The following is a 26,916-nucleotide window of genomic DNA, read 5'->3' as shown; positions in this document are numbered from 1 at the left end:
ATTTCCTTACCAATTATATCTAATTTGTATTATAAATACAATCGATCCATTAATTGTCAATTTAATTATCAATTTTCAATTACCAATTTAATCATTAACTCGCCAGCGACAAAAAAATCAAGTATCTTTGGAAAAATAAAAAATTATTATCAAGTAAAAGTTCTCAATGATTGTTAAAGTGCAAGAGCAATAAGCATTTGTGGAAAATTGCGAAAAGTGCTAACATAAAGCGTCGGATGGCGATTTACGATGGTTGATTGTATCGCTGACACTTTCTACATGCTACATATCAACTCGTATTTTTCTCTACATTTACACCTATGTGTGTATCTTATAGATGTATCGCAGATACGACTTTATGAGGCTCGTTTATGGCACCATGGCGAATCTGAAGCGTCGTCACTGTCTTCGCTTGGAGCACATAATTCTTGCAAACTTCAAATAAACACAAATCGCGATAAGATTCGCTTAAGCGTTTGCTCGCTTATCGATCTGTTACTCATTTTTCCTTTCAAAGTTTCGCATTCTTGGAAAATTCTTTCACAATCAAATCTATTCTTTTTATATAATAAAAGTTTATTTATCCAAGTAGAAATAATGACGTTTATTTAATTTTATTTTAAAAATAATATATAATTTATAATATTCTACTATTTAAAAAATATATTTCAAATAATAAGACTAAAGAAGTTGGAAACTTTCCTCTTAAATTTCCGAAGTAAATCACAACGTTAAAATATGATTCAATAAATATTTTGCGTAGTTCGATACATCGCTGGCCGAAAAATATTCGATCTATTTATTCGATGAATATACGTTACTTCAGAATTTCATGTATGTCAACCTGATGACAACCGCGACACAGAGTGGCGGGAGTTTCTGCGCGAAGAATGAAAGAGGGTCGTCGAAAAGAGACAAAAAGAGAGAGAGAGAGAGAGAGAGAGAGAGAGAGAGAGAGAAACGCGGGACATCCCATCGGACGACCACCTTCCAGCTCCTAAAATAACCCCTTTGAGCCGCGCTTCCACCCTTTCGAACAGCCAGCCGAAGTGGCTATACTGCGTTGCCGGGAACAGTAATGGTGATAGCAGTGGTGGGGTGACCTCGTGCACAATTATACGTAATTGAGTTAGGCATTATGGAATGCCCTCAAACGAGATCGTATCAGCAGAACAGAACAATCGCCGGATAAACTTCCGAAAAGTTGCCACCTCTGGCTACTTTGAACATTTCTCGAATATAAGAAATCCCTTGTGGACGAAGAAAAGATCTCAAATTGAACATTTCTTCCGTCATAAATATTCTAATTATTTAAAGTTAACAAATCTGTAATAATCTGTAATTGCAATTTATAAAATATAATTTTTTACATAAATAACAGTAAGCATTATCTTCGTTCCGTGTTACTTCGCAAAGTAAATTTAGGCAAGCTTATCTCTCAAGTTTCTTTTTTCAATTTGGCCTTCTTTCTTTATATCGAGCCTCCAGACATTTCTGTAGAACTGCAGCGTAAGATACAGCTGACATGTCAAATATCTGTAATCATCCCACGCTCGCATCGAGATGTTCCCGCGGTATGTTTCCTCGCGTATCCGCGGTCATCGTCCGTACCTAACCATGAAACAGGTCACTCGCTCGCTGAGAATCCCAGCTGCGCGGAGGAACCAATTACGCGTATGGCCGGGACTTGTAGTGCCGTAGAATTTACGGGATTAATACCGATTGGAAACCCCGCCATTCGATATATTATTCGCCACGCACTAGCTTCGCCAATAAATGCTTCGCAAATTTTTAATACCCTCGATTTAAAAGCGATACTAGTGCCATATAAATAAATTTCAATTGCTTTACATTTGCATTCGTATTCTCGCAAAAATGTATATTAGTTTTTATCTTAATTCATTAGTTAATTAACTAGTTTTAAAATTACTCGCCCTTAATTTATTTAAAATGGTTTTTATTTGATGAATAAACTTGTATTATAATTTTTATCTCTATAAAAAGTTACTTCTAAAAATTATATAATATTTATTTAATTAAAAATTGTTCAAATATAATTCATAAAATTGTTAATAAGATGTTTAAAAAAATGTAAGAATTCATGGTGTAATATAAAATGCACAATTTCCTAATATTTATTTATTGCACAAATTATATTTATCTCCTTCGCCCCCACCCCATCCTTATTCGCGCCGTAAAGAGACTTTTTGAAAGAGTTTAGCGATCACTACCGGCGTTCCGCGCTATTAACGGATTACGTCTAATAATGGCACGGAGGTTCCGTGTCATTAGACGGGTGAATTAACGAGACACGCGTACACGGGTAGGCCCACAAGGAACGCCCACGGGTCGTTCTCACGATTCACGCTGGACCACACGAGATTTCCTACTTTAACGAAAGGAAACGCTTCTCTGCTCCACCCACCTCGTTATTTCGTGTTCGTTCGTGTATCCCACGATACTATGGGTAAATACAGGACGAACGGAAATACGGCGAGAATCCATGATATGATTTCATAAAATCAATATGCCGCGAAAAATAGGTAATATTTACTCTTATCCGAGAATACTCCAAAAATTTCGCGACACTTCTTCAATTAATACATGGAATATGAATCTTTTTGAAATGAATTTTTTCTACGAAGACAAGACTCACTATTCTCACTAATGATAACAAATAACAAGAATATTAATTATTAATACTTTTTACCAATTACCGAAAGAAAAGATATAAAATAAAGTGAGAATTTTATTATATATCTTTGATAAAAGAATTTGTATTTCCGATCTAATTGTCATCATTATTTAATATCAATTTTAAGTTTTATTTGATAAAATTGCGTAGACAATAATCTCTTCTTTTTTTCCTCTTATTTTTCTTTACATATCTGAATGTCAAATTATAAAGTCACGAGGACCAGGAATATCTTCATCGATTGCTTAGCCCGTGTGATATCCACTTTAATTCTTCAAACGTAGCGCCGGTGACACTTTGCGCTTCGCTGAGCGTGCGTCAGGAATATATGACGTCAAGTCGCGTATATATATATACATATATATATGTATGTGTGTGTGTGTGTATATATGTATATATATAAAATATATACATAATATAAACAGAATATATGTACTCTCTTTCTCTCTTTCTACACAAATATATGTTTAACACAAAGTGAATCTGGAGAGAGAAAGAGAGAGAATCTGAGCAGCGAGAAATACCGTGGACGAGAACGATGACACGGCTCGCAAGTGACGAACGTGAGCATACGAACGAGATTACGAGGACAATAGACTTTGAGTGACTAGTTCAACTAACAGAATTGCTAGAAATGTCCTTTCTAAATGCATCGTTGTCTTTATGGAAGTTCCTGTGCGGAATAACCAACCGTTTCGGAGTATCGTTAGTATTTGCTAACTTTAGACATAAAATTTTCCATAATATAAAATTTTTTACATAAAATTGATTTCTATACCACGGAAGATCATGTTTATGGAAAACATTCATCTTACAATTAGTCACTTTTCATCAAATGCAAACATAAATCTCAAAAATATTAGTTGAGACATTGATTGAAATATATAGAATAATATAGTTTTATATCTTGAAATACAGATTTAATAGCTATATTTCAATTAGAGATAAACTAAAAATATTTACAGCTGTTTATGAACAGCGAAAAAATTCTTATAAAATCTGCCATCATTAAACTTTATACGATGTTGTAGAGCATTTTACAATATTACATCTGTAATAAGATATTTATTGAATCTCAAACTACCAATAAATAAGAATAAATAGATATAAAAGATAGAAAATCAGTTCGGTTATTATAAGAATAAATATAAATATAACAAATATTAAATTAAATCCCAAATTTTATTAAATCGCATCTCTCGCAAGGATTTATCTCTTTTTTAAGTTTAGTAAAAAAAAAGATTGTAAATGCTGGCTTTACATGATATAAAAAATAAGTGTTCTTCCTTCATAATGAACTCATTCTTTTAGAGAAATTTTCCAGCAAGATTGGATTACGTCGTTACTCAATAATGTAACAGACATGATCGATTATATTTTGTGCTAAGAATAGGATTTATGTAAGGATTTCAACTTTGATATTTAATGTAAGTATATCGAAACCCTTCTGGACCTCGTGTCTTTAGCAAATTGTCTCTCATGTGTCAAATTAGCAGATTAAACGCTCATCAAGATGCAAATTACACTTGACAGTTATGACGTTTATGTTACCATCTTGATCCTGCGGTTGGCGCAAATGAAACATTTACGATTCGCTATAGCAATCTGTGCCACAATACTAAAAATCAAAATACACGTTTCACGGCAATCCTTTATATTACAATCATCGATATTCTTTAACAATCGGAAATATAGCGACAATCAGAGTTGTAGCATACAAAAAAAATTACACTGATAAAACATTTTAAATAAATCTAACTGCAAGATACTTTAAATAGAACAAATAAAAGTTAATTGTTAAAAAAAAAAGTTAATTGTTAAAAAATTCATTTTATGGATTATTGTCGTTACGCAATTATCGAAATAGCAGCACGTGATGGATTTAATTTTTACTTATTTATTTATATATATATAACCCTCCGTTTAATTTATTTACACCAGTTTTAAATAAATTATTAAACGAGTTTTTACGCGCTAGCATTTCTTAGAAATCGCACGTATCACTAAAAGGAAACTATTTGTTCAGAGAGACATTCTATACATTTGTTACGACCGACAGGTAGTCTCGCAGATAATCCGATCAGCGGTGAACCGACAAGGTGCGACCGAAAACAGACGCGAGGTACGTGTCCCAAATTAGTACAATCTCGATTATACGAAAAGCGATTATGGTTGATCGGCTATCCGTTTCCCAATTAAATTACTTATTACGGGAAACACCAGGGAAACATTGGGAAACGCTGGAAATTAGGCCATCCTAAATTACTATATACGCGTGACTTGTATACCTTCCTTCAAAGTATTGCAAAATCGCGAATAGGAAGAGAGAATAAAAAATACATAATATTTCGTCATTAAAAAAAAATTAAATTGTTTGTTAAAAGAAAATTAAATTGTAATCTACGATTTGCATTTGTTCCTAAATCTTCAAACAAAATTTTCAGTTTTTATAATCCTATAATTCAATTAAATTTGATTTCTACACTGAAAAAAATGCAATATATCCAATAAGATATGTAGTTGCGGGCTGCCAACTACAGATATACTCAATAGAATAATATATGCTAATTGCAGTATCAACAATGTACTTGCATTAACAGTAAATATTAATGTATTGAGTATTTTATGTAATTGGCAGCCCGCAATTACATATGTTATTGACTATGTTACTTTTTTCTCTGTGTATTATTCGTTCTAATTATCCATTTTTATTGTTCAACATAAAATAATTCGGTTATTTCGCTAAAAACAGTGTTCACGGGAAATTAAAATAAAAATAGAAGACAGCTCGACTCTCTCATTTATGAAAATTCTCAGAAAGTCTCAAACTGCAAAAGTCAGTCGACATGCATACACACGTCCCCGCCGTTATCCCAATCTCTCCAACTGTCCCGAATACGAGAGCAGGATTTTGTTATTATGCTCGTCGGTTAACTGCAATCCTCGCTCGTTTTTCGGCGCGAAGAGCGAAAGTCGCGATTACACGGGCCACCTGCCAGTTATTACGGTGATACTAACATTCAGCCATGACGACGGCGGTGGCAAGCTACTGTTTATTATTGTCTGGCACACTTACTCGTACCATGGCTAACGATCCCCTGTCGCGTCGACACGCGTTAACCGTGAGATGTGGTGAATCCCACGGCGAATTCCTCACACAGAGTCATCTCTCTCTCTCTCTCTCTCTCTCTCTCTGTCCCTCTGTCGGACGACTAGGTCTTGGTATTCTCCCCTTTGGTCCTCAGGGGCCTACCAATTTGACCAGTCTAGCCTAGACGGTAAGCAAGTTTCTCGCCCAGCAGAGACGCGCACTCCCGCAAACTGAACGATAACCGGCAGATATACCCGGCAAAAACGACAGAATTGTATACCGCGATTATGAATAATACTTGGCATGAAACTCTTCAGGTACGACCATACCTATCCAGGAAATGACGAAGAAACTTCATGAAAAACGCAGTTTTCAACAAGATAATGTAGAAAATTAAGTATCTTAATCTCTATCATTCTCTCACATAAAAATTGTTTCTCTTAACACAATTTTCTAAAGTGTTTTTATAAAATAAAATATTTCTCGTCTTCGTACGTATATATCATATTTGACTCTTAATGATGCACAACAGTACCTGGAAACTATTACTAAATCGAAAATACGAATACGGGATATGGAAGTATCGTAAAAATCTTTAGTTGATTTAGAGCCCACCCAGACCAGACCAACATCAGACCCAAGCGTCGCATCGAATCGTCGGATGTCGACAATAAGAAGCTTACCGAGTTACACGGAGCCTGGGCGAAGCCCGGGCCTCTCGGTCGAGCTCTCGTTTTATGCCACGTTTACCGAGCGTGAAACACTCTCTTCAGACATGTGTCCTCTTCCGATTTTCCCGGGAATCTAAATCAGCGTTTAAATCAGCGACCCGCTAAGCTGGTACGTCTGGGCCATATTCTCACGAACAGAGAAACGTGGACTCATAAAAGCGCGAAAAAATCGAAAGTGATCGATTTTTCATGCGATATATAGCATTATTAATAAATAATATAACGTATATTAAAATATAATAAAAATAATATATAATTAAATCAAATTTAATATCAAATAATTATATAGATGTACTTATTTAGATTCACTAGATATAATTATCTATAAAAAAATATTATAACATAAGAATCTGAGAAATATGCAGTTATGTTTCCAATCAAGTGCATCATTTGCCTTTGAGTTGACATGTGTTGAATAACAGCTCGTAAGACGTAACGCACTTGACGTTCCCTGTATATCAGTGTAATTAGATATACCCATCGCTCACGATTACGGAAACTACGTGCAGGTGTGTTTCGTCCTAGACAATTTGCATCGAGCTCCGCGCTCATAGGTGTTCGCTACGTAATTGCGTGGACACTTCGAAACGTACGGTTATCATGTTATAGATAACGGTCACTCGTCATCGTTATTATAGTTCCCCGCAGTCGCGCAAACGGCGACGTTCTCCTCGAGAAAGGATCCTGGCGCTGTCCGTCAAGGAATCCTCATTCATTCCACTTCTGAGAAAAACCCGTCCGTGACAGAAAGAGTTTACCTCGTAATTTTCATCGCCGCGATAATCGTGTTACGAGTAAATCGTGAAATATTGTCTGTACAGTGGTAAAGCTTCTTAACTTTGTTAAGAATATCTGTCCTAACATGTTGTACGAAATACAAAGTTAAAGAAGATAATAAAATTTTTCACTTTTATTTCAGACTTTGTATATCACGCGATAAAATTACTAAAATTAAATTACTAAAATTAAATTACAATTCTTCGCACGGTATATTTTTCTTTTTAAGCTTCTTAATCGCAAAAGGCCGTACTCTTTGAGACCGGTCTCGGATATATTTGTTTTTGCACCATGACGAAAACCACGAATTTGCCTGATTGGTCGCTTGTTCTAGCCGCGTTTTCTCGACGAGGATCGTGAACCGGAGGACCAGCGAGACTTTATTATTAAGTTTCGCGTTTACCTTGCGGTGCACCACCGCGACAATTAACTGCAAACGAGTGCACGCGAGAGGGTGTTGTCGGCCGAGCGGCTTTTCCGGGGTGCGCTCTGCGCCGACGAGGGGGTGTTTATTAATTAATGAAGCGCGCGCGATGTGCATGACTTGAATCACAAACAACGTTGGGAAGACGAGCCTTTGCGCGAAGGGACCAGAACTGTTGTCCTCACTTTATGAAAACTGATAATATGGAATATTGATAGAGAAAGAAATAAGCAAGATAGCAGTCTAAAGCTGGATACAATTATTATTGAAAAAAAAAGAGGAAAATTACTGGAACTTGTGTATTTAGAACATTTTGAGTTCAGAATCAGAAAACGCAACATCAAGAATTTCATTATACTTATAAAAATTTTATTAGTACTTAAAAATATTAAATTTTTTAATATTAAATTTCTTCATAATTAATTCGCAAATTAAAATTATATAGAATTACAAAATATAATGAAGCATAAGTTTTTTTGTTTTTTCTCATTTTACTTTTATTCTCTCGTTAAGACTTTTTAATAGCTACGTATTGATATTTCGGGAAAATAATACACCTCAAAGTCGATGCAGTCTTCATATAGTATAACTCGAAAGTACATTTCTTCCTAACTTTGGATCTAAAATAAGAAGAATCATTTGTTTTGAAGTAGAGACGCAAATGGTTTTTAAGTAGTAAACAAGTGAAAATTATAAAGGTTTTAGCGAATTGAGTTTAAGAATGTGAGTAATGTAATTTCTATAACTTCGACACTTCTTACATTTTTATTGTTTAAAAATGTAAGTAATGGAATTCTTATGACTTCAACACTTTTTACATTTTTATCGTTTACAAGATACTCGAGAAATGGATCAAAAATTAAAAGACCACACACGCGCAATTTCTTTAAACAAACTCTCGACGTAATCTCATACATTTTTAATATAAAAAATAGCATTTCTTTCCGTTTCTCTCCTTCTTTCCCTCTCGAATAAGTATTCCATTGTTGGATATCGAATGTACATGGGGTTATCAATTCAAGGACAAGAATTTGACGAATATGGCAGAAGACGTTAACACATCCGCGCACGCGACTTACACAAGGATAAAAAGCCGGACGGAACAAAAACGGAAGAGGAAGCGCCCGCGCGCACGGGGTCGAGCGGACACGGAGAGAAGGAAGAGAGCAGAAAAGAAAGAGGATTACACGGGAGGCAGAGAGGGTGAACGAACAACGATGGAGGCTCGAGGGCGGCTGAAGAGGACGAGGGCGAAGGGTAGGCAACAAGATCGATAAACCAAGATGGCGACGCGCATTGCCGCAGAGTACCGCAGCCCGGCTCTCGACCGTCCTCGGATCATCCACGGCGTGTGTAGCTTTTAAACGCACGCACACACAAGCGTCCATTAACGGGACACACACGTCGGATGTAGCGTCGTCGTCGTCGTCGTCGTCGTAATCGCAACAGAGCGCTTCCTCCCACGGTATACTTCCCGTAAATAACGCATGAAATACGCGTTGTGTTCGAATATCCGATTCGATCATACTTAATAATAATAGTAGTGACGGGGGCGGTCCTCCTGCGAAGCCCACTTTGGCACTTAGACCGAGTCCATTGTGCCTCAAGTTCGTTCGATCATACTTACATCACCGTCGGATGTTTACGTTCCTTGCTCCTAAATCTTAAAACTCGTTTTCGAGCGAGCGAAGGGAAACAATCACGCAAACTGAATGCGCCAGTGATCAAGATATATTCATGGTCAGACAGTCCTCGCATTTCGGTTCTACTCGATTCCGTAGACATATCTGTTCTATTATAACCACGCATTACTTTCCACAATGTTTTCTTTTTTCAAAAAACTTCTAAAAATATTAAAATTTCATTTTCTTTGGAAAATATGCAACTATTGTTCCTTATTTTTAACTTATTTTAATTTTAAATTATTCTATCTTGTTTTCATTTTGCTTATTTAGTAGAAGTTTCACCAAAATTAAAAAAAAAAATAATTTCCGTGCAAATTGTTACTGCAAAGTGTACATATTAATATTGTATATGTGTGTGTAAAAATATTTATTAAAAAGTATTAAATTTTTGAAATTATGAAAATTGTAATGTTAATAAATAACTATTGTATAATATATTTTAATAAAATTATAATTTTTATAAATTAACGTTCAAAACAATCATAAAAGCTAGGTATTAATATTTAAATATAACAAACAACAAATATTTTAATAATCTTCATATTACATATTACGTATTAATTATAAATTACATCGTGTATTATTGATACGTATTATAGATATGTTTCAATTTTCATTTATTTCAATTTTAATAAATTACATACATTTGCATGTTTTAAATTTAATAATTTATATTTTAACAAATCAATAAAAGAAAATACGAACTTACACGTTTCTTATTTGCTGACAAATGGTAAGGAATGATTGCAACAATCGGCAACACGCATTCGTATTACAGTTTTCCTCACGCTAAGCCCGATGAAAATCGCGATTGTGTGCGATCGAGACGGGCCTCGATTCGCCACAGGCACGTCGGATGTGCATTGCACTCGCGGAAAATTGAAACGCTGATGCGAGGAGAGCGCGCATGAGATTATTTCACTCGGTACTCCGCGTCGCGCGTCCGCCACTCGAACGCGAATGCACTCCATGAATACCTGCAGACATCTTCGATCCAACAGCACGCTCGACTGCTCTTCCGCGTTCCTGAGAAAAATTCCCGACGAGATAACCCGTCGTATCTAGCATTTCGCCACGACGCGACTCTATGTTCCAGCACGAGAAAGGGGATAGTAGATAGAGGAATAAAGCGCGGAGTTTAATGCCTTCTTCGCGATTGCATCGCGGAAACACTGATACCGTGTACTTTCAATTACAAAAACCGTTCTGTAATTAGAGGAATTCATCGGTCGAAGTCTTTTAATCATCGTGCGTTTTGTGAGTGCAATTCTATTTCTCTATTTGCAGGAAGGACGGCAAATTCAAAGCCCTTTAATTTTAGAACGACTGTACAGAATATCATGAATGAAAACGGACGCGGACGGCTGCAACAGAATCTTCAATGGGCAAGTGCCATCCGCAACGGGCGGATTTTTCTCACCAGGCTTGTATCCTATCCTCTCGCATCCCCTCTCGCGAATTCCCTTACCGAGTATTTCGCTACCTTCACTTTTGCGTTCATCCATATTCACCCTCTCTGCGTCGCGCATCACCGAGGAGCTCCCGTAATCTCGAAAGTAGTGATGGCAACGATAACGACGACGACGAAGATCGTTTATTTCGCTATTGATTCGTATCGTGTTCGATCTCGCCCAGCCCAGCTCGCCCCCAAAACCAAGCGAGACTCTCCTCTCGGGAACTCCCGAGAGAGGAGGAGCTGATTTGTCGTCATCGTCGCGCGCAAACGGAATCGTTACGAGCGTAAGGCTCTGAGAGATACGGCCCCGGAGGGTATTTACGGGCGATAGCTGTTCGAGAGTGCCCGAGGCATTTATAAAGTCCCATCAAACCCTCCGGAGGAAACGGCCCGACCACGGTGTCAATCATAGTCGCCGAGCTGTAAGAACGGACCCACCATGGCACGTGTCCGCGCAACTTCCGTGGTAAGATAAGGGGTGAGCAGTCTCTGGGAGAAATGTACTCAATACGTAACGTCTCCCTAGATTTTCTTGGGAAATTCAGGTGTCAATTTTTCCTCGGCGGAAATTCAATTATAAGCGTAAGCTTCTGTCGTAATATATATCAAGTTTTTTATAATTACATATTTAAAAAAAAACACAACCTATAACTTTCAATTGATAAGTTAATTAAACACAAAATTGAAAAATGTATATAAAGTTAATTCGAAAATATTATTAGACATTAAGATCCATTTATTCCGTTCCCTCAGTCGTGCCTTTCTTAAAAAAATTAGAATTCATTATTTTTCCGACAAAGCTTTAAAAAAAGAATCTGTGTAATATTTCAAATTTTTATAATGTTAAATATTTTACCGATTATACTATCAAATAAATATATTCTATTTATATAAATAGATTTCGTAAATTATAGATACCGATAGTTAATAAGACTGCATGTAGATAGAAATAATTTAGAGATCACTATTTTGCAAATCTCTATTATCTTTTTCCGATTACAGCTCGCCGAAAAAGCTCGTCCTGAATGAGAAAGAACGTTCAGCTTTAACACCCACCTTGTGTCGCGTGACTAACTATACCCACGACATGCGAGTCTGCGGTTATTTGCAAGGGGAAGCTGTCGACTTCCGAGCTTTGCCTCCACTCGTGAAAAAAGAAGAGCCAAGTAACACGTGAACTTAATGCACCAAACGTATGAAGGTAAAGTAAGATAATAAAAAACAGTCCTTTAATTTATATTCCTACAATTTACAGCGTCCTCATTAAAGGTGTTTGAATATTTATGCGTCACGTCATAAAATTTCAGCATAGTTTAATAAAAACGATAATGAGCTCAAAAAGTAGACTATCTTTTCTCACTTATCTTCTTATTTAACAAATAGAACAAGATAGTCACAAAGTTACAAAGTCACTAAAAGGATAATAAGCAAATATAAGTTCACCGTACATGAAACTCTCTGAAACAACCGACAGTGCCGGTACATATTGTCCCGTATTCTTATTAGTTAATTAATACTTTTCAATTTGATTTCCCAACTGCGATTTTGCCATTTATCCATATTTTATTACGCCACTCTTTAAGACTAAATCAATAAAATCTTACTGATTTGCAATGCTATACTTATAACTGTGATCGTCAGTGACTATTCACTATCTTTCAGTGATTTCAACGAGTATCAATGACACGATAGTATGAAACATTCGATATAAAGGGGAATGACATGTTGAGGAAAACATTAGATCGCAGAGCAGGACAAAGAGCGATTGAGCGAGAGAGTTGAGTAGGAATGATGATGTAAACCGCGAGTAAGCATCGTTTCCTGACATAGCTCGTGCTGTTCGAGCTCTTCGAAATGGACACATGCATAAAGTAAGCAGAGCACGTGGCTGTATGACGAGAGACGACTCGATTTCAATAGCTCACGCGCGCGCGAGGAGAGTCATTTCTATGAAGTACTACCCTTAATATGAACACCTCCTTTCATACTTTGCACTTTTGCCTCCACCGAGCTTATTCATCATCGCTTTTTTTGACGTTCGTGAAATTAACAGACTCACTGTGGTTATTTAAATTAATAAGGGATAAATAAAGGATAAACGACCTTTTTTTACAATTATTTTTAAATTTTATATCAAACTAGATTTTTTAACACTCTGGCCGTTTTAATATTATATAAATAAAAAAGAATAAATGTGCAATTAAAAAAAACTAAAAATATATATGTATTTTTTTGTAAAATAATATAAAATATAATAAAATTTCGATGATAATTTTTGTATAAAAATTAAAAAGAAATATTTGCTTTACAAAAATATCAAAGTTAATTCTTGTAAATGTCCATTATTTAAATATAGGAATAATGGAATTTTACATTTTAATTTAAAATTCCACCAAATCCGTTTAAAACTGTCTAAAGTATACATAATTTTATTATTTACTTGATACCTGTAAAACTTAATTGTAAAATTCTTTCTCCTCAGTTTATAATATGCAAATTATATTGCAGCCACTTTATAATATGCACAGTTTATAATATGCAAAACCGTTTGTAACTTCCTCCAGATTTAACATTCACGTCAGAGAAAATGTGATTTAACCTCGTCATAAGTCGTGATGACGTATTCGGCATACGAGATGTGTACAGTAAAGATGGTTTGAATGGATAAAATTGAAATGTCCGATCAATGGCGAAATATGAGAGCGGCCCACGCGGGTGGCTGGTCGTACTACGGCAAGAGAGACCGTTCATCCGAGCAGAAGCGCGCGCCGGGTTCTTCGTGAGGTGGTGGTCCCGGCGATACGAGCAACGTCAGTTGACAATATGCAGAGCATACGGAAGAGCGTGGGTCGACACGCGAAGGTCGCGAGAGAGAGAGAGAGAGAGAGAGAGTGAGAGAGAGAGAGAGAGAGAGAGGGGGGAGAGAGAGAGAGAGAGAGAGAAAGAGAGATGCCCGAAAATCCATAACCATTCCCATTACAGGGCTGCGCTTGCGCGAGAATTGCTCTTCTCGGTCCTGAAGAAGCGCAGGCTAATAGCACCGCGTTCGTATCGCGCCACACCGATTTGAAAGCGTATGTATACGACTTGCAGAAATGTAATGAACTTTGAGAATTAATTGTAAAGTCTCTGCAATTTTTTTAGGGATCATATTTTATAATCTCTATTGTAAAAACGTTATTTATCTAAAACATTTTCAATATTTAATAATAAAAAAAAAAATAATCTAATATGTGTGTTCAGTAATTTTCAAATACAAGATTTTTTTGCGAAATATAAAATTTATGTAAAAATAATTGTGTCATATAATCAAGTTTTCTAAAAGTTATTTTTTAATAGTGATATGACCTACAAATTAATGATTATCATCAGCAAGTTTCTATGTAATTATTGGAGAGTGTTCTAATATTATAATTATTATAATTCAATTTCTAACAAACTTCCGACACTTTACGGACCTATCAAAAATTAATTGGTAAAAAGTTTTCGAAAAACTTGTAATAGAATTTCTTTTCGATATAGAAAGTGATATCAATATCGATATAAAAAAAATAAACGTCATGTCACCGATTGGATCAACGCTATTGTATTACCTAATTAGGAACGCGTGTGTGACAAAGGCCAAACTCCACTCGACACACTCTACAAAAAAAGAAAGGCGAAAAGTGGGATATAAAGAGAAATAGGTAATCCAATTAAAAGATAGAGGAACACGTTGTTTAACTCTGAGCTGTCTTTTGCTTTTACCCGCGAGCACCCTTGATTAGTTCTATTAATTAAGGAACAAAGTGAGATACTTCAATTTCTTACGGAACACGGTTTTATTCATTAAGTAATTAGTCTAATTAATTAATCTAACGTATAAAATCAATCCATTGTAAGTTTTGCAATCGTAACTATTAAACATTGAAAGACATTTGAAAATCACGCGGAGTTATAACCAAGAATAAAAGATAAATTAGTTTTTAACTATATTAATGTACTATATATAACTGACGTTCAATATATCCTCGTGTGTATATGTAAGTATTTGAAAAATATTCATAATAAAATTGACAAGTCAGAAATAAGTGCAAGTTACAATCAGAAAAGAATTTAGAACAAAATACGACGAAATGTCAATTTGAAACAATTGATTTTTACTTCTTCAGGGTTCTCTCTCTCCGTGAGAAGTTTGCGCTCGCGCGATAACGATCAAGATGCATGTACCGTTGTTCATTAGTGGGGGTTGCAAACCCATTTAATTACAAGCTCGACGAGCACGTCCAAAGTGTCATCGCGGAATCTTTCACTTCTAATAATCCCTGTCAGTCGGCAATTAATTACTTACAAAATGATAACATTGTACCTCCGAGCATTGTCCACAGCATCGATAATAATGTATTCGCTGACGTATTCGAGATCAGTCTTTACATTGATCGACAGCCCTTTAACAAAGATAGTGATTTTCGAGCTTACAAAGTTTTAATCATCCTCCTTGTCTATCCATCCTCTTTGTCTATCCAGCGTGTCGTACATCGAGTCATACATTTATAGTTTATATCATTATAACATCAAGCAAATTTGCAAATATTCCTTGAATTTTTTAGAACTAGGATTGCATACCATATTTATATATATATATATATATATATATATATATATATATATGTGTGTATCTAGACATACATATATAAAAATTTTATTATCACAAATTCCTTATTTACTCTCTATTTAATCTTGAATATGATTATATTCCCAATACGATATAATTGCATGATTGCTTTCTGATACAATTGCTGGTAACAAGTTTTCAAGCAAGAATAACAATGAACACTCACCGATCTCACTTTCAGAACGCCACAAAGGATTCCATGTTTCTTGCCGCTGATCCCTGCAACAGATATTCGGACATCAGTCATTGAAATTAACAAGACACTCGAGGCGAACAAATGCCAAAATCGAATAATTACAACAAGTCTGAGGGGAAAGACAAGAGAATCCGCTCCTTTGTTCTCTGGTGAGAGGATCGTGATCAAACGAGAGGATGAACAAGGAAAAGCTCTAATGAGAATTATTTGAGAACAATGTAAATCCTTTCGCAAAGCCGAACCTGTGTTATACTTTACAAGTATGAAACAAAAAAGTTAAAACCTCAAAGAGAGTGCGCATATTTTTAAATTATTATAAATATTTTCTAATATTGATATTCATTAATCTTTAACTTAAAAAACTTATGTTAACAATTAAAAAATTTAAGTTTAAGAATTTTATAAGTCAAGATGACGCGAATTAAATAAAGTGAATGGAAAATTGAGTACTCTATTTTTTCATTTATTATTTACATTCGTCAGATAAACTCAGCATTTCTCCTTATTACGTGTAACGTAATATAAAAGCTGTTACACAAACTGATAATTATTTGCTGAGGCATTTTTTCTTGAAAACGCTTAAAGACTAAACATTTTAACATAAACATAATTTCATTCAATTCTTAATGCAATCGATTTTGCGTTTAATCTTTATCTAATAAAAGCAGCCTAATTCTTAATTTAACCTTAAATTAAAAATCGGAACATCAGACTATATATTAAAAATAAGATATATGTATATATACGGATCCGAATCGTGACAGAATCCGACCCTGTCCCGTTTCCATTCTGTAGCTGACTTTCGCAAATCTGCGGGGACGCGGTTGTTTTCATGGGCGCGGTTTCCTCCCCGCGTTTCCGATTCCACGAATGAACGAACGACTCCATCGGGAGAAGCGGAGTGGTCCCGAAGAGCCCTTCTTCGCCCTATAGTCGTTCGTGGTCCCCAAACGACGTCGATGTCACGATGCATCGTCTAATTGAAAACGACATCCCGAGATGCGTAGGAACGAGGGTGAAAGCGCGAACGCGCGAGGAATGTCGAGATCCTCGCTGAAAGGACATGGAAACTTCGAATAAAAAGGGCGTATCTTTCAGTGAAATGGCATATCGAGCAAATTGAGTTTGATATGGCGCTACTCATTCCCTTTTTTTTTCCCCCTCGTATCGCCGCTTCCTCGTGTTTGATATTTGATCAATTATGAAAATTAAATGTACACAACTCTGTCGAATGTTTTCAACGATCGGGGGAAAGATACTTTCGTTATACGTTAACGTAATAAGAGAGAGAGGCGGATTTTTTTCACGAACCCCGATTAACGAAAGTAGTTATCGATAGCGACGTTCTCGTTCATTTTCAAGCAGATTTCTGTGCGGAGAGATCCTATTAAAAAATGATATAAAAGATAATTCTTTTCTCGTTATAACTTTAAAAGATTGGAAAGTAGGATTACGTTTCAATTTCTCATGCAAGCATATTATTTTCTTATATTCTATTTTTTTCCTATTTTTATAAATGTGTATTATTACATGGATACATATAATTATATTTATAAAATACCCAGTATAACATAAGTATTAATTTCATTTTACACACGTAGTATTTCCATTATTTTAATGTGTTAATATTTAAAAGTCACATTTTTCCGTGAAATTCCGTAATATAAAACTTAAATTCGTTCAGTTATCAGTGGTTACGGTTCGTAGCGAGTTTAACGTAAATTAGCCACGCAGACGATAACGACGTTTAGATAAGATGGCGCAGCGGTAATTAATGGCCGGCTGCGGTGAGGACGTGATTCACACCCTTGCTAATTACTATTAGGATCTTTACGGCTGATAGAAATAACAAATGCCGATGGTTTCTTGAATTGCAATTTTTTTCAACTAATTTCGATTACATATCGAATATAATCACAGTGAGAATATGCTCGGCCTTCCAATCGTAAAAGTGACAAATGAAAAATTTTAACATCTGCTTTCAACGTAGATACTTCCAATATATTCGTATATTTACCCACAAAAATAATTTGCATATTTTTAATTAAATAATTTCGTCACAAACTCATATATAAAATTTATAATACCCGCAAACACATATGTAACGTTATTTGAGAGTTTAAACTTTATATTCAAGACTGTATATTATAGTAATTCTAAAACTCGCGTAATTACATGTGTTCGTATCTCGTCGACGATTGTTGGCAATGCGTGTCGAATCGTGCAATCTACCGCCACAACAAAACATCGACGCGAGAGCCATTGTCCAATTTAACCGAAAGCTAGTGCGAAGGGGTTGCGGGAGAATCAGACATCTACCCTTTCGCAAGGGTCGGATACGTAACGTCGCGGCAATTATTTGGATTGCTGTGCGCTAAGTGCTCTCTCTTGACAGACGCTATTACGAAAAGTATATGATATACAAAATAACGATATTTATATACAATAAGAAATATAAGCGCTTTATAAATAGGACGCGAGATTCTATTTAACAATTTCGATCCAAATAATAATAAATCTTCCCTTGGGAGAACTGTCAAAGCCTTGATTAAAAATAATTAATTTTTCTAGATAAATGTTATAAGACATAAAAAAACTCATTTGCGCAACAAGTAAGTTTTAAACATGGAAATAGATAGCAAAGTCTTGATGGATGAAGTTTGGTTTGAAACTTTATACTTCAATATAAAGCTTGGCCGGCAAAATATTTAATTGCAATTTAAAACAGTCGTTTCTAATTTAATTCCCTGTCGCTAGCTTATTGCTTGCTGCTAGTTTTTCGCTCTTACTCCTCGCCGTGCATACGCCTGTAATGATAAACGACGCAAACTTTGGTTAATATCCGCGGTAGCCGCGATGCAATGATAATGCTAATCCGTCGTAAAAGTCTGCGTCGGTAATTAGGACAAATCGATTCCATTCGGACAAATTAATAATTCCTTAGAAAGGGATTATGAAATCTAATGTACGCATCTTCCTTAATTAAAATATTGCAAACGTTCCAATTTCAAAGTCGCAAATAAAAGATAAAAAGCAAAAGTAATCAAGTTGCTGATTCGCGGCAAAAAATAAAAAATAAATAAACATCTGCTGAAACAAATAAAACGCCAAAGATCAGATAATAACACCTGTAGTATATGACAGACAAGTAAAAAAAAAAGTGAAACGAGAGGGATACATACAGATAAAAAGTGAGAAGAGAAGAGGAAGGAAAAGAGAGAAACGGAGAAACCGAATCGTTTCTAGGCAAAGATATTAAGTGCAATCATGTGCGAAAGACGATGTTGACAGAATCGTGGGCGTTCAATCGGATGCTATTGCAAATGCGCGAAAAAGTGGAAACCCGATTTCGATAACCTCGACCAAACTTTAATAAAAGATTCATTTGCTGTTTCATCAAATAGATCAAATGTAAATAAAAAGTGTAAATAAAAAAATTCTAAAAAAATAATACATATGTATTTCATGTAAATATTCCTAGATTACGATACTAAATAATTTCATAATCTTTTAACTTATAATTAACAAATATTATATTATAATAAAATTCATCAAACATTTATCTTAATATGCAGTTTTATTATATTATAATAAAACTGCATATTAAGATAAATGTTTGAAAAATTTAAAACATCAAAAAAAATTTTATAAAAACTATTGTAAAGATAACAATACACAGTGTATTATACCATGCATATATTTCCAATCAATACAATAACAATTATTAATAAAATTTTAATTACTGCATGTATATTTTCTTAATATTAAGAACACAAAATAAATGTCATAGCCATCATCACAATTTTCTCGGTTATTTCTCGCATTTAACCACCACGCGTTTATGCTCGCGCGAAATTTCGGATCAATAGCGTGTCGTATCCAGGTACAATAACCGCGACATGTAAAACGGGACAGAAATAAAACGGGACGCAGCGTACGCGACAGAAATCCTATAAAATCCCAGAAGCGCGATTACCCACTGGGAAAGCTCAGCGGAGTGATACGAACGAGGGAGCGAAAGGTATTTAAATATGGATAACCAAGCCTGCGGGCTCAACCCCTTCGTAACCGAGGGAGACGTATCCGTAAATAGACTGTGGACCCGTGAAACACGAACAGCATCCGACATGCTTAGAAAACGGACTCCGGATTAAGAAAAACGCGAGAAACAGAAACCACCCGATCGGACTGCTTACGAGTTACAGAACTAAATATAATGTAATGCTAAAGCTATATTAGCTCGAAAGTATCATTTTTAGAACTTTTAAGTTTAATTTTTTCAAAAATGTGACGTGAAATGTGACGCAATTTCATTCTGTCTCAAAAACGTCTTAGTATGTATCTTAGTATGTTGAAAATTAAAAGATTATTAATTAAAAAATGCCACGCATTGTCAAATTTTTTTTCAAAGGAAAAAATGACATGTTCGCAAAATCTGTTCTGGGAAAGGAATGAGATGATAAATTCAAAATATCCCGCGGAGTAATATTCGAATACAATTGCGTCGAATATTTGTGAGGTAGAATAAAATATTTTTTTATGGAAGGCATGCATTTATTTCTACGAACATAAGTTCTCATGCCGCGGCACACAGACTATCTTATCATTAGTTTATTCTATAACGCAGTGTTCCTCTTATCTTGTAAAAAATCCAGATAAAAATATTATACGCTGAATAAAAGATTAAATCATTTCTAAGTTGTCCACCAAATTTTTATCCTTTATTGAACAAAAAATCTTTTTAAGTAATTAAAAACAGCAATAAATACTAGATAAATAAGGTTTAATATACTATCACACAACATATACGTTTAATATATAAAGAAATATGAAAGTTGGAAGATACTAGTCCAAGATTTTTCAATTTTTCCACATCTACTGATTAAATGCGCGGAGCGATGCGACTCGTTCGTTCTCGACTTGTTTTACGACTGTTTCGACTTTGAGAAGATGATTTACTTACTACCGGGCGGCGCACCGGGATTTTAATAAAATGGCACGCGAGAATCTCGGCACCCTTGTTCGCACAGCTAGATGGAACTGTCGAGTCGCCATTATTCTTAATCCACTTCCTAAAAAAGGATGCGTCGAATAAAAATGCAACAAATAATAGCAGAGACAGCGAGAATGAAAGAAATTTGTTTCCATCCCAGATAATATCTCTAAAAACAATTAGAGAGAATACAACATTTTCTCTTCTTACTTCAAATATTATTAAGATATAAAAAAAATCTACACATAATATTTTATATGATTTCGTCGTAGTTAGAAGATTCTCTAAACGTATCATGTGTATATATATATTTCATACTTTTCAATGGGCAATTCATGCATAAGATATTAAGGCAACACCAGACTGGTTGAATAACGCTACGTGCAAAACTCGTCTCGTGAAAATAGCCAAAGAACGTTTCAACGAAATGGCGTAGAAGATTCTGAGAAGACGACAGAACTTCCGTCGAGCCACTTTGCCACGAAATTCAAAACCACGCGTTAAAGTTCGGCACGGTGTAACGGTAGCCTCGTAGCTTTTGCATAGTTCAAACCTTCGCGAGCTCGCCTAGAAAACGAATTTGCCAGCTAATATTCGCTAACAGAAAAGTTAACAAGTTAGAGGATTTCATTATTTTGAATAGCTCTTAACACTTAAATAATTCTCGAAGCAAAATATAAGATGCTACAACATTTGTCTATCATTTTAGAGAAGGCGTTTAACGATACTGAATTACATTTGAATTTATGTTAAAAAAGATAAATTAGTAAATGTGAAAAATATTCAAGTTCTACTTTATTCGAATATATTTTGGAATTTAAGGATTAAACCATTAACATTTTTTAACATAAATATATAAAATTCCCTAGCCTTGACATTTTTGCATAAGACGTCTTAGAATGTTCCACAGAATTTGTCAATGAAAAGAAAGGTGATTTTGAGACTGCATGTTATTTTTATATATAAAAGAGAGAAAGAATAAATCTTTATTCTTGTCACACAATTAATAACAATATTTTAATGCTATATAAAATATTTACTAATAACCTTGTGCATCCGTTTTCAAAGAATCAGTTTCCATTCCAATAAACTTTTTTCCAGCTTGAAAGGTCGTCAACGCAAAACCGACAATTAGCAACCTGTTCCAAATCCGTTTTGAACCCGTGACAATCGCTCTGCTATCGCCGACAGGTCCGCAACAGTCACAAATTTTTTTTCCCTTCTGCTCTCTCTCTCTCTCTCTCTCTCTCTCTCTTTCTCTGCAATGTTTATGGGAATCTAAAATTGAACTGCCAACTACCGGTAATGCAACGCGCGTATCACTACAATCTTCCCGCTTTTTTCCACGCTCGCCGACTTATCTGCAACCACGTGCCTTCTCCCGCTTATCCGATCTTTGATGCATTGCACCCTCGGGAACTACCGACAATGTCCGGACTATTCGTTGCTTTATATCCCGTTGCTTTGTCTCCGTAACGACACACCCGTTACATACCATCTTTATTCCAAACAAAAGTGCAAATTATTGTCGCTCATATTGCAAAAATAATATAAAAATTTCTGTTTTGTATGGCAATTCTCAGTTGACCTCAAAACTGATCGAAATTAGAAAAAATTTCGACAAATTGAACACGTAAGATGATGAATATCCATTATGTGGGGGACCTAAGAGCCTAAGAGGCAATAAAGCAAAGGATTTTGGCTCCCGGTCGTTCTTGGAACGTAATTACGGGGCTTCAGGCCGTGGTCGTCTCGGCCTGACACTGTAGAAGTACCCTTCAGGTGAATTCACCTACCAATAAAAGCTACGGCTCGAAGCGGCAGGAGTGTAGGTCAATGTGTGGGGCGACCTACTCGCGGAATGCCGGCAAATAGCCACTCAATCGATGTGGTTAAGCTAAGACTCGATGAGTGCTGTGAGTGTATGTATTATTTGATATTCTAAGAATTGCTTACCGTTCTAAAAATTTCTCTCAATAAGAGAATGAGAAAAGCTATTTCTAACATTGTAAAGGTATCGTCTGAGATTCCAAGAAACAACGTTCTAAAAACTTTATCGGTATTCTAAGGGCTGAAAGCATTCTGTTCTCAATAATCCAAGAATCTAGAAAGAATCTGTAAAGTCTCGTTAAAAATGCATGCTTCTACTGTTAACATAAATATCTCACTTGGGATGAGTATAAAGTTGAGATTAATTAAATAATTAAAATATACGGCAAAAATGGAAGGCGAAGCAAAGAAAAATGCATCTTAAGAAATATTATTACATATCAAGCTTTTGAAGTTAAAAATATAACTTTGTTATTTCTCGTGTAATTATTGGCGTGAATTTGTACAATAATTAATTTCCAGACATTTTCCCATTTATTTTGCATAAAAAATGCATGACAACAATTTTTATTCATGCTGTTTTATATACTGTGTTCTCAGTGTATTCAAAAAAAGTATAGACGATTTTATACATCTAATGCATACATGTACAGAGAGATGAAAGCACATACAGTGCGTCTAATCCGTCGATTTTAACATAATTAACCGCATCGATCGCAATGTTAAACACGGGAAACATACACTCGAATACATTAGCAATTACTCGACCTCGATAATTGCTAATGCATAGCCATTGATCTCATACACGGGATCAGTGTTTCTGCGAGTGAGCCGTAATATCAGAGAGAGATTCCACATGTCGCGATTTCGTCACGAGATGTATAAACAACAAAGATTTCTGTCGAAAACAGCAAAAATAGGGAGACGCATGAAGAAGAAGACACCGCGGAAGAGAGGAAAAAAAGCTGCGAAAATCTCTTGGATGCAGCGAGCGTGAAATTCTTATGGGAACTTCCGTTTCGTTCGTGGACGGAATTTCTAAGTAGCAAGGTGTGCGAAGGTGTCCGCAGAGCGCAAATTTAATAGTTGAAACCTGACAGAAGACACCCTGGTCCGCGAGGATAAAACCTGATGAAAGCGAAGAACGAAGTAGAGGGGAAAAGAGAGGAAAAGTCCCTGGGAAGAATTTATAAGCTGAGAAGACACATAAACGATCGAGGGAAGGGACGGTGTCACGTTCCCGCTCTTTTCGCTTCCGTTTTCGTGCCCTTCGTTATCCGCCGCGAAATTTACAGAAATAGATTCTCTCCGCCGGTGGTAATCGCGCGACCACATCGGATTATTCGACGTGCGATGTACGCGTTCAAAAAGTTTCGGGATCGAATGAGTAAAAAAAAAAACGAGAAAAACCGCAGTGCACGTAATATCGATGCAAAGTGACACGGATCAAGTTTGATATTTTTAATACAAAGCAAAAGAATATTTGAATAATCTTGCTTTTCTGTCTCTTTTTAATAAAATCAATTATAATAAATAACATTAGGTATTAATATGCATTAAATCGTAGTCCCGTAAAAAATATACATTAAATTATTGATGGAATATTGATGTACGTTAGACATTAAATTATATAATAAATATTCACACATAAAAAAGATATAATTTCTCGTATGTTTCTCATATTTCTTGCTTATACTTAAATAAATATAAGCATTACAAATCTTTGAATTATCAAGATATTTAGATCATTTATTATTTAAATGTTTTTTCTTTGGCTGCTACTAATTCTTTTATATTTTTCAGCACAAAAACAAATATTTTTCAATAAATAGTCAATTATTAATGTTTCACAATATCATTCGTGAAAAATAAAAAGCAAATATAATAAAATATAATCACATTTTTTTCTTATTATTGTATTCTGAAAATTCCATAAAATGTACATTTTTAATTTGCATGCATATGTTATATTTTGTAATATATGTATATGTGATATATTGATAGAACTTCGACTACGGAGTTAACACGCAATCCGAAAAAGATTTTTAAAATCGCATAAAAAACGAAACCCCATAAAAGACGATCTAGCGATTCCTCAGAGATACAGAGCGTCATCGAATTACTTAACACGATTCTATATAAGTATGCATGCGCATAAAAGTCTAGCTAAAACTTTTTCTTTCGCTCTCCCTCCCACCCCTCTCTTTCTCTCTCGCTTTTGCGAGCAAAATTGCGCGCAGTAGAAACATAATTTAATTATTACTGTAAATGTGAGACGGCAATGGTGCGTAACAAGGTGGTCGAGTGTCAATTAGTCAAGCGCTACCGGTGATTTCAGAGTCTTGTTATCATTATTCGCTTTCCATCTTTATCCTTTGACCCCTTCTCTTTTATATCAAATACCCACAGAGAATTAAAATTCTGTCCTATGCGACACGGAGAGACGCGTGAGTCGCGTATATAGCTTCTCTAAGGTCTTTCATCGCGTGATCTTCCCATCTCAAAATGATTACAAGCGTGGCAAGGCGAAGACTACTAAAATTGTATGTCAAATGAGAATCTTGAAAAGTTTCAACTCTCATTCAAGTGCCTATTTCATTGCGGCATGCGATAACTAATTAAACAATTTTTTATTTCTCAACAATGTACAGAATTTATAAAAATAAAATCTAACTGACAGTTATTATTATTAAAAAATTGCAAATTGTTCTCTTTAAGGAAACTAAAAAAATTGTACAGATACACACATAGAAACATGTAATTATTTTTCAATTTAATAATTTATTCTATTCATAGTATAGATCTGTAAATATAAAAAATTATAAATAATTTTATATTATAAAAACTGAATTATATATAAATATAATTATATTAAAAAATATTAGAAGCTAATTTTTCTTGAGTGTGTATGTATAAATGAATATTTTAAAATAAATTAGAAACAATAATAAATTTTTATTAATGATTAAAACAATTACTAGTTATTGGTTAAAAAATCTAGAATCTAGAATCTATAACAAAAAAACAGTGTTAAAAACGTCATACATTCAAAAGAATAAAGATAAAAATTAGAAATGTTTTAGTTGACATAGAATATGCTCGCGAGATGAATTATATAATTCTGAATACAATACATTCAGAAATAAGGCTTACATGTAATGAAATATGTAGGTAATAAGAGCGAGACTTAATAAGGGTACCTGCATGGCTATTGATCTGTTATAGTTCTAATTTAGTACGAATTCTTTCGGAACAGATATAGCTTTCGGTGTCAAGCAGGTTAGGCTTAATCTCTAGACGGCACTTCCTGCGCAAGTGTAACGAGATTTTGATTATTGGCCGATCACATGATATAATGTCATTACAAGTTACCGACTTTATAACTAATTTAACGATAACTCCTTGGCAAATGTTTACACGCCTCGCTGCTTACACGTATGCTCACGTGTATAATAATATTGTTGTTTATGATTATATGTACAAAAATTGCAACTAGAGTTTTGTGACATAACCAATTTTTTTTCTGTCGGTCATTAAGAAAATAATTACACCACACGGACAAGTCCATATTTAAGTGAGTTGACGGATTTGTAAATCGTTAGTGTTTCTTAATGTTCCCTAATTATCTTGGAAATTCTCGTAATTCTTATTGTAAATTTATTAAAAAATAGTACTTTTCTAATTCAAATCTCTTTTAATAAAATTATTAAATATGGTGTTTTTATTTAGCTAATTTCCTCATAAAAATCCTTTTATAAATTTTATTTCGTCAGTTAAAAATGTACTAAATATTTAATTATATTTATAAACACAATGTTACTTCAAAATGTTTAAGTAACAAAACAGTAAAGAATATAAATCGCGAGATTACTTCGACAGTTTCCTAAAATTTAGTCCAATCCGAAAGTATGAAGTCATAAAAAAATCAAAATTCTAATAAATACAAAAACGATTTAAAAAGTGTTTCAGTAAGAAACAATAATCTGCGAAGAAAGGTATATGAATAATTCACCTTTTGCGGAGAGATACTCTTGGTCGACACTACTTTTGTTATAAAATCATGTGAAATTTCTGAACTCTATTCAAGTGTAAACATTGGGAAAAAAAACCAGATCTCTGATATAATAAATAAAGATTGTCGAGGGGGTTAAAGTACCGACACACGAACATCCAAACGGTAACGTTCGTTTCGTCGTCCCGGCATCGAATGCCGTCGACTACAGCGAAGATGAAGAGAACGCAGATATAAAGGAGGGAAAAAGACAGAGATAAAGAAGCACTGGTAGGGGGGTTGGAGGCGTTGAGGGGAGAACAGATAGGGCAGTTGCGGGGGTGGCGAGGGGTTTAAACGGCGGATGACGTCGGTCGGTCGTTCGGTCGAGGG

General features: G+C 34.9%; 1 protein-coding gene and 1 long non-coding RNA gene across 7 annotated transcripts in view; one reads left to right on the top strand and one right to left on the bottom strand.

Moving 5' to 3' along the window:
- The window catches only part of LOC105837890, a 150,480-nt gene that overhangs the window by 118,054 nt on the left and 5,510 nt on the right, over nt 1-26,916 (bottom strand). For 3 of the 6 annotated variants that reach the window (XR_004963160.1, XM_036286555.1, XM_036286556.1), the window contains exons 2-3: nt 15,680-15,732; nt 15,190-15,286 (exon numbers count right to left, since the gene is read on the bottom strand). Coding sequence is in view for 2 of the 6 variants with exons in the window: in XM_036286555.1 (XP_036142448.1) it covers nt 15,190-15,286; nt 15,680-15,732 (150 nt within the window). In the remaining 4 variants the exon portion in view is untranslated. The remainder of the gene's footprint in view (nt 1-15,189; nt 15,287-15,679; nt 15,733-26,916) is intronic. The other 3 variants (XR_004963161.1, XR_003626339.2, XR_004963162.1) reach the window with 1 other exon arrangement.
- LOC118645476 lies at nt 6,122-13,038 on the top strand. Its single transcript, XR_004963163.1, has 2 exons — nt 6,122-12,060; nt 12,522-13,038. It is a non-coding gene; the product is annotated as an uncharacterized LOC118645476 (long non-coding RNA).

The sequence above is a fragment of the Monomorium pharaonis genome, chromosome 5, assembly GCF_013373865.1.
Source record: "Monomorium pharaonis isolate MP-MQ-018 chromosome 5, ASM1337386v2, whole genome shotgun sequence".
Lineage (NCBI taxonomy): Eukaryota > Metazoa > Arthropoda > Insecta > Hymenoptera > Formicidae > Monomorium > Monomorium pharaonis.
This window is presented reverse-complemented; position numbering and strand designations above follow the sequence as displayed.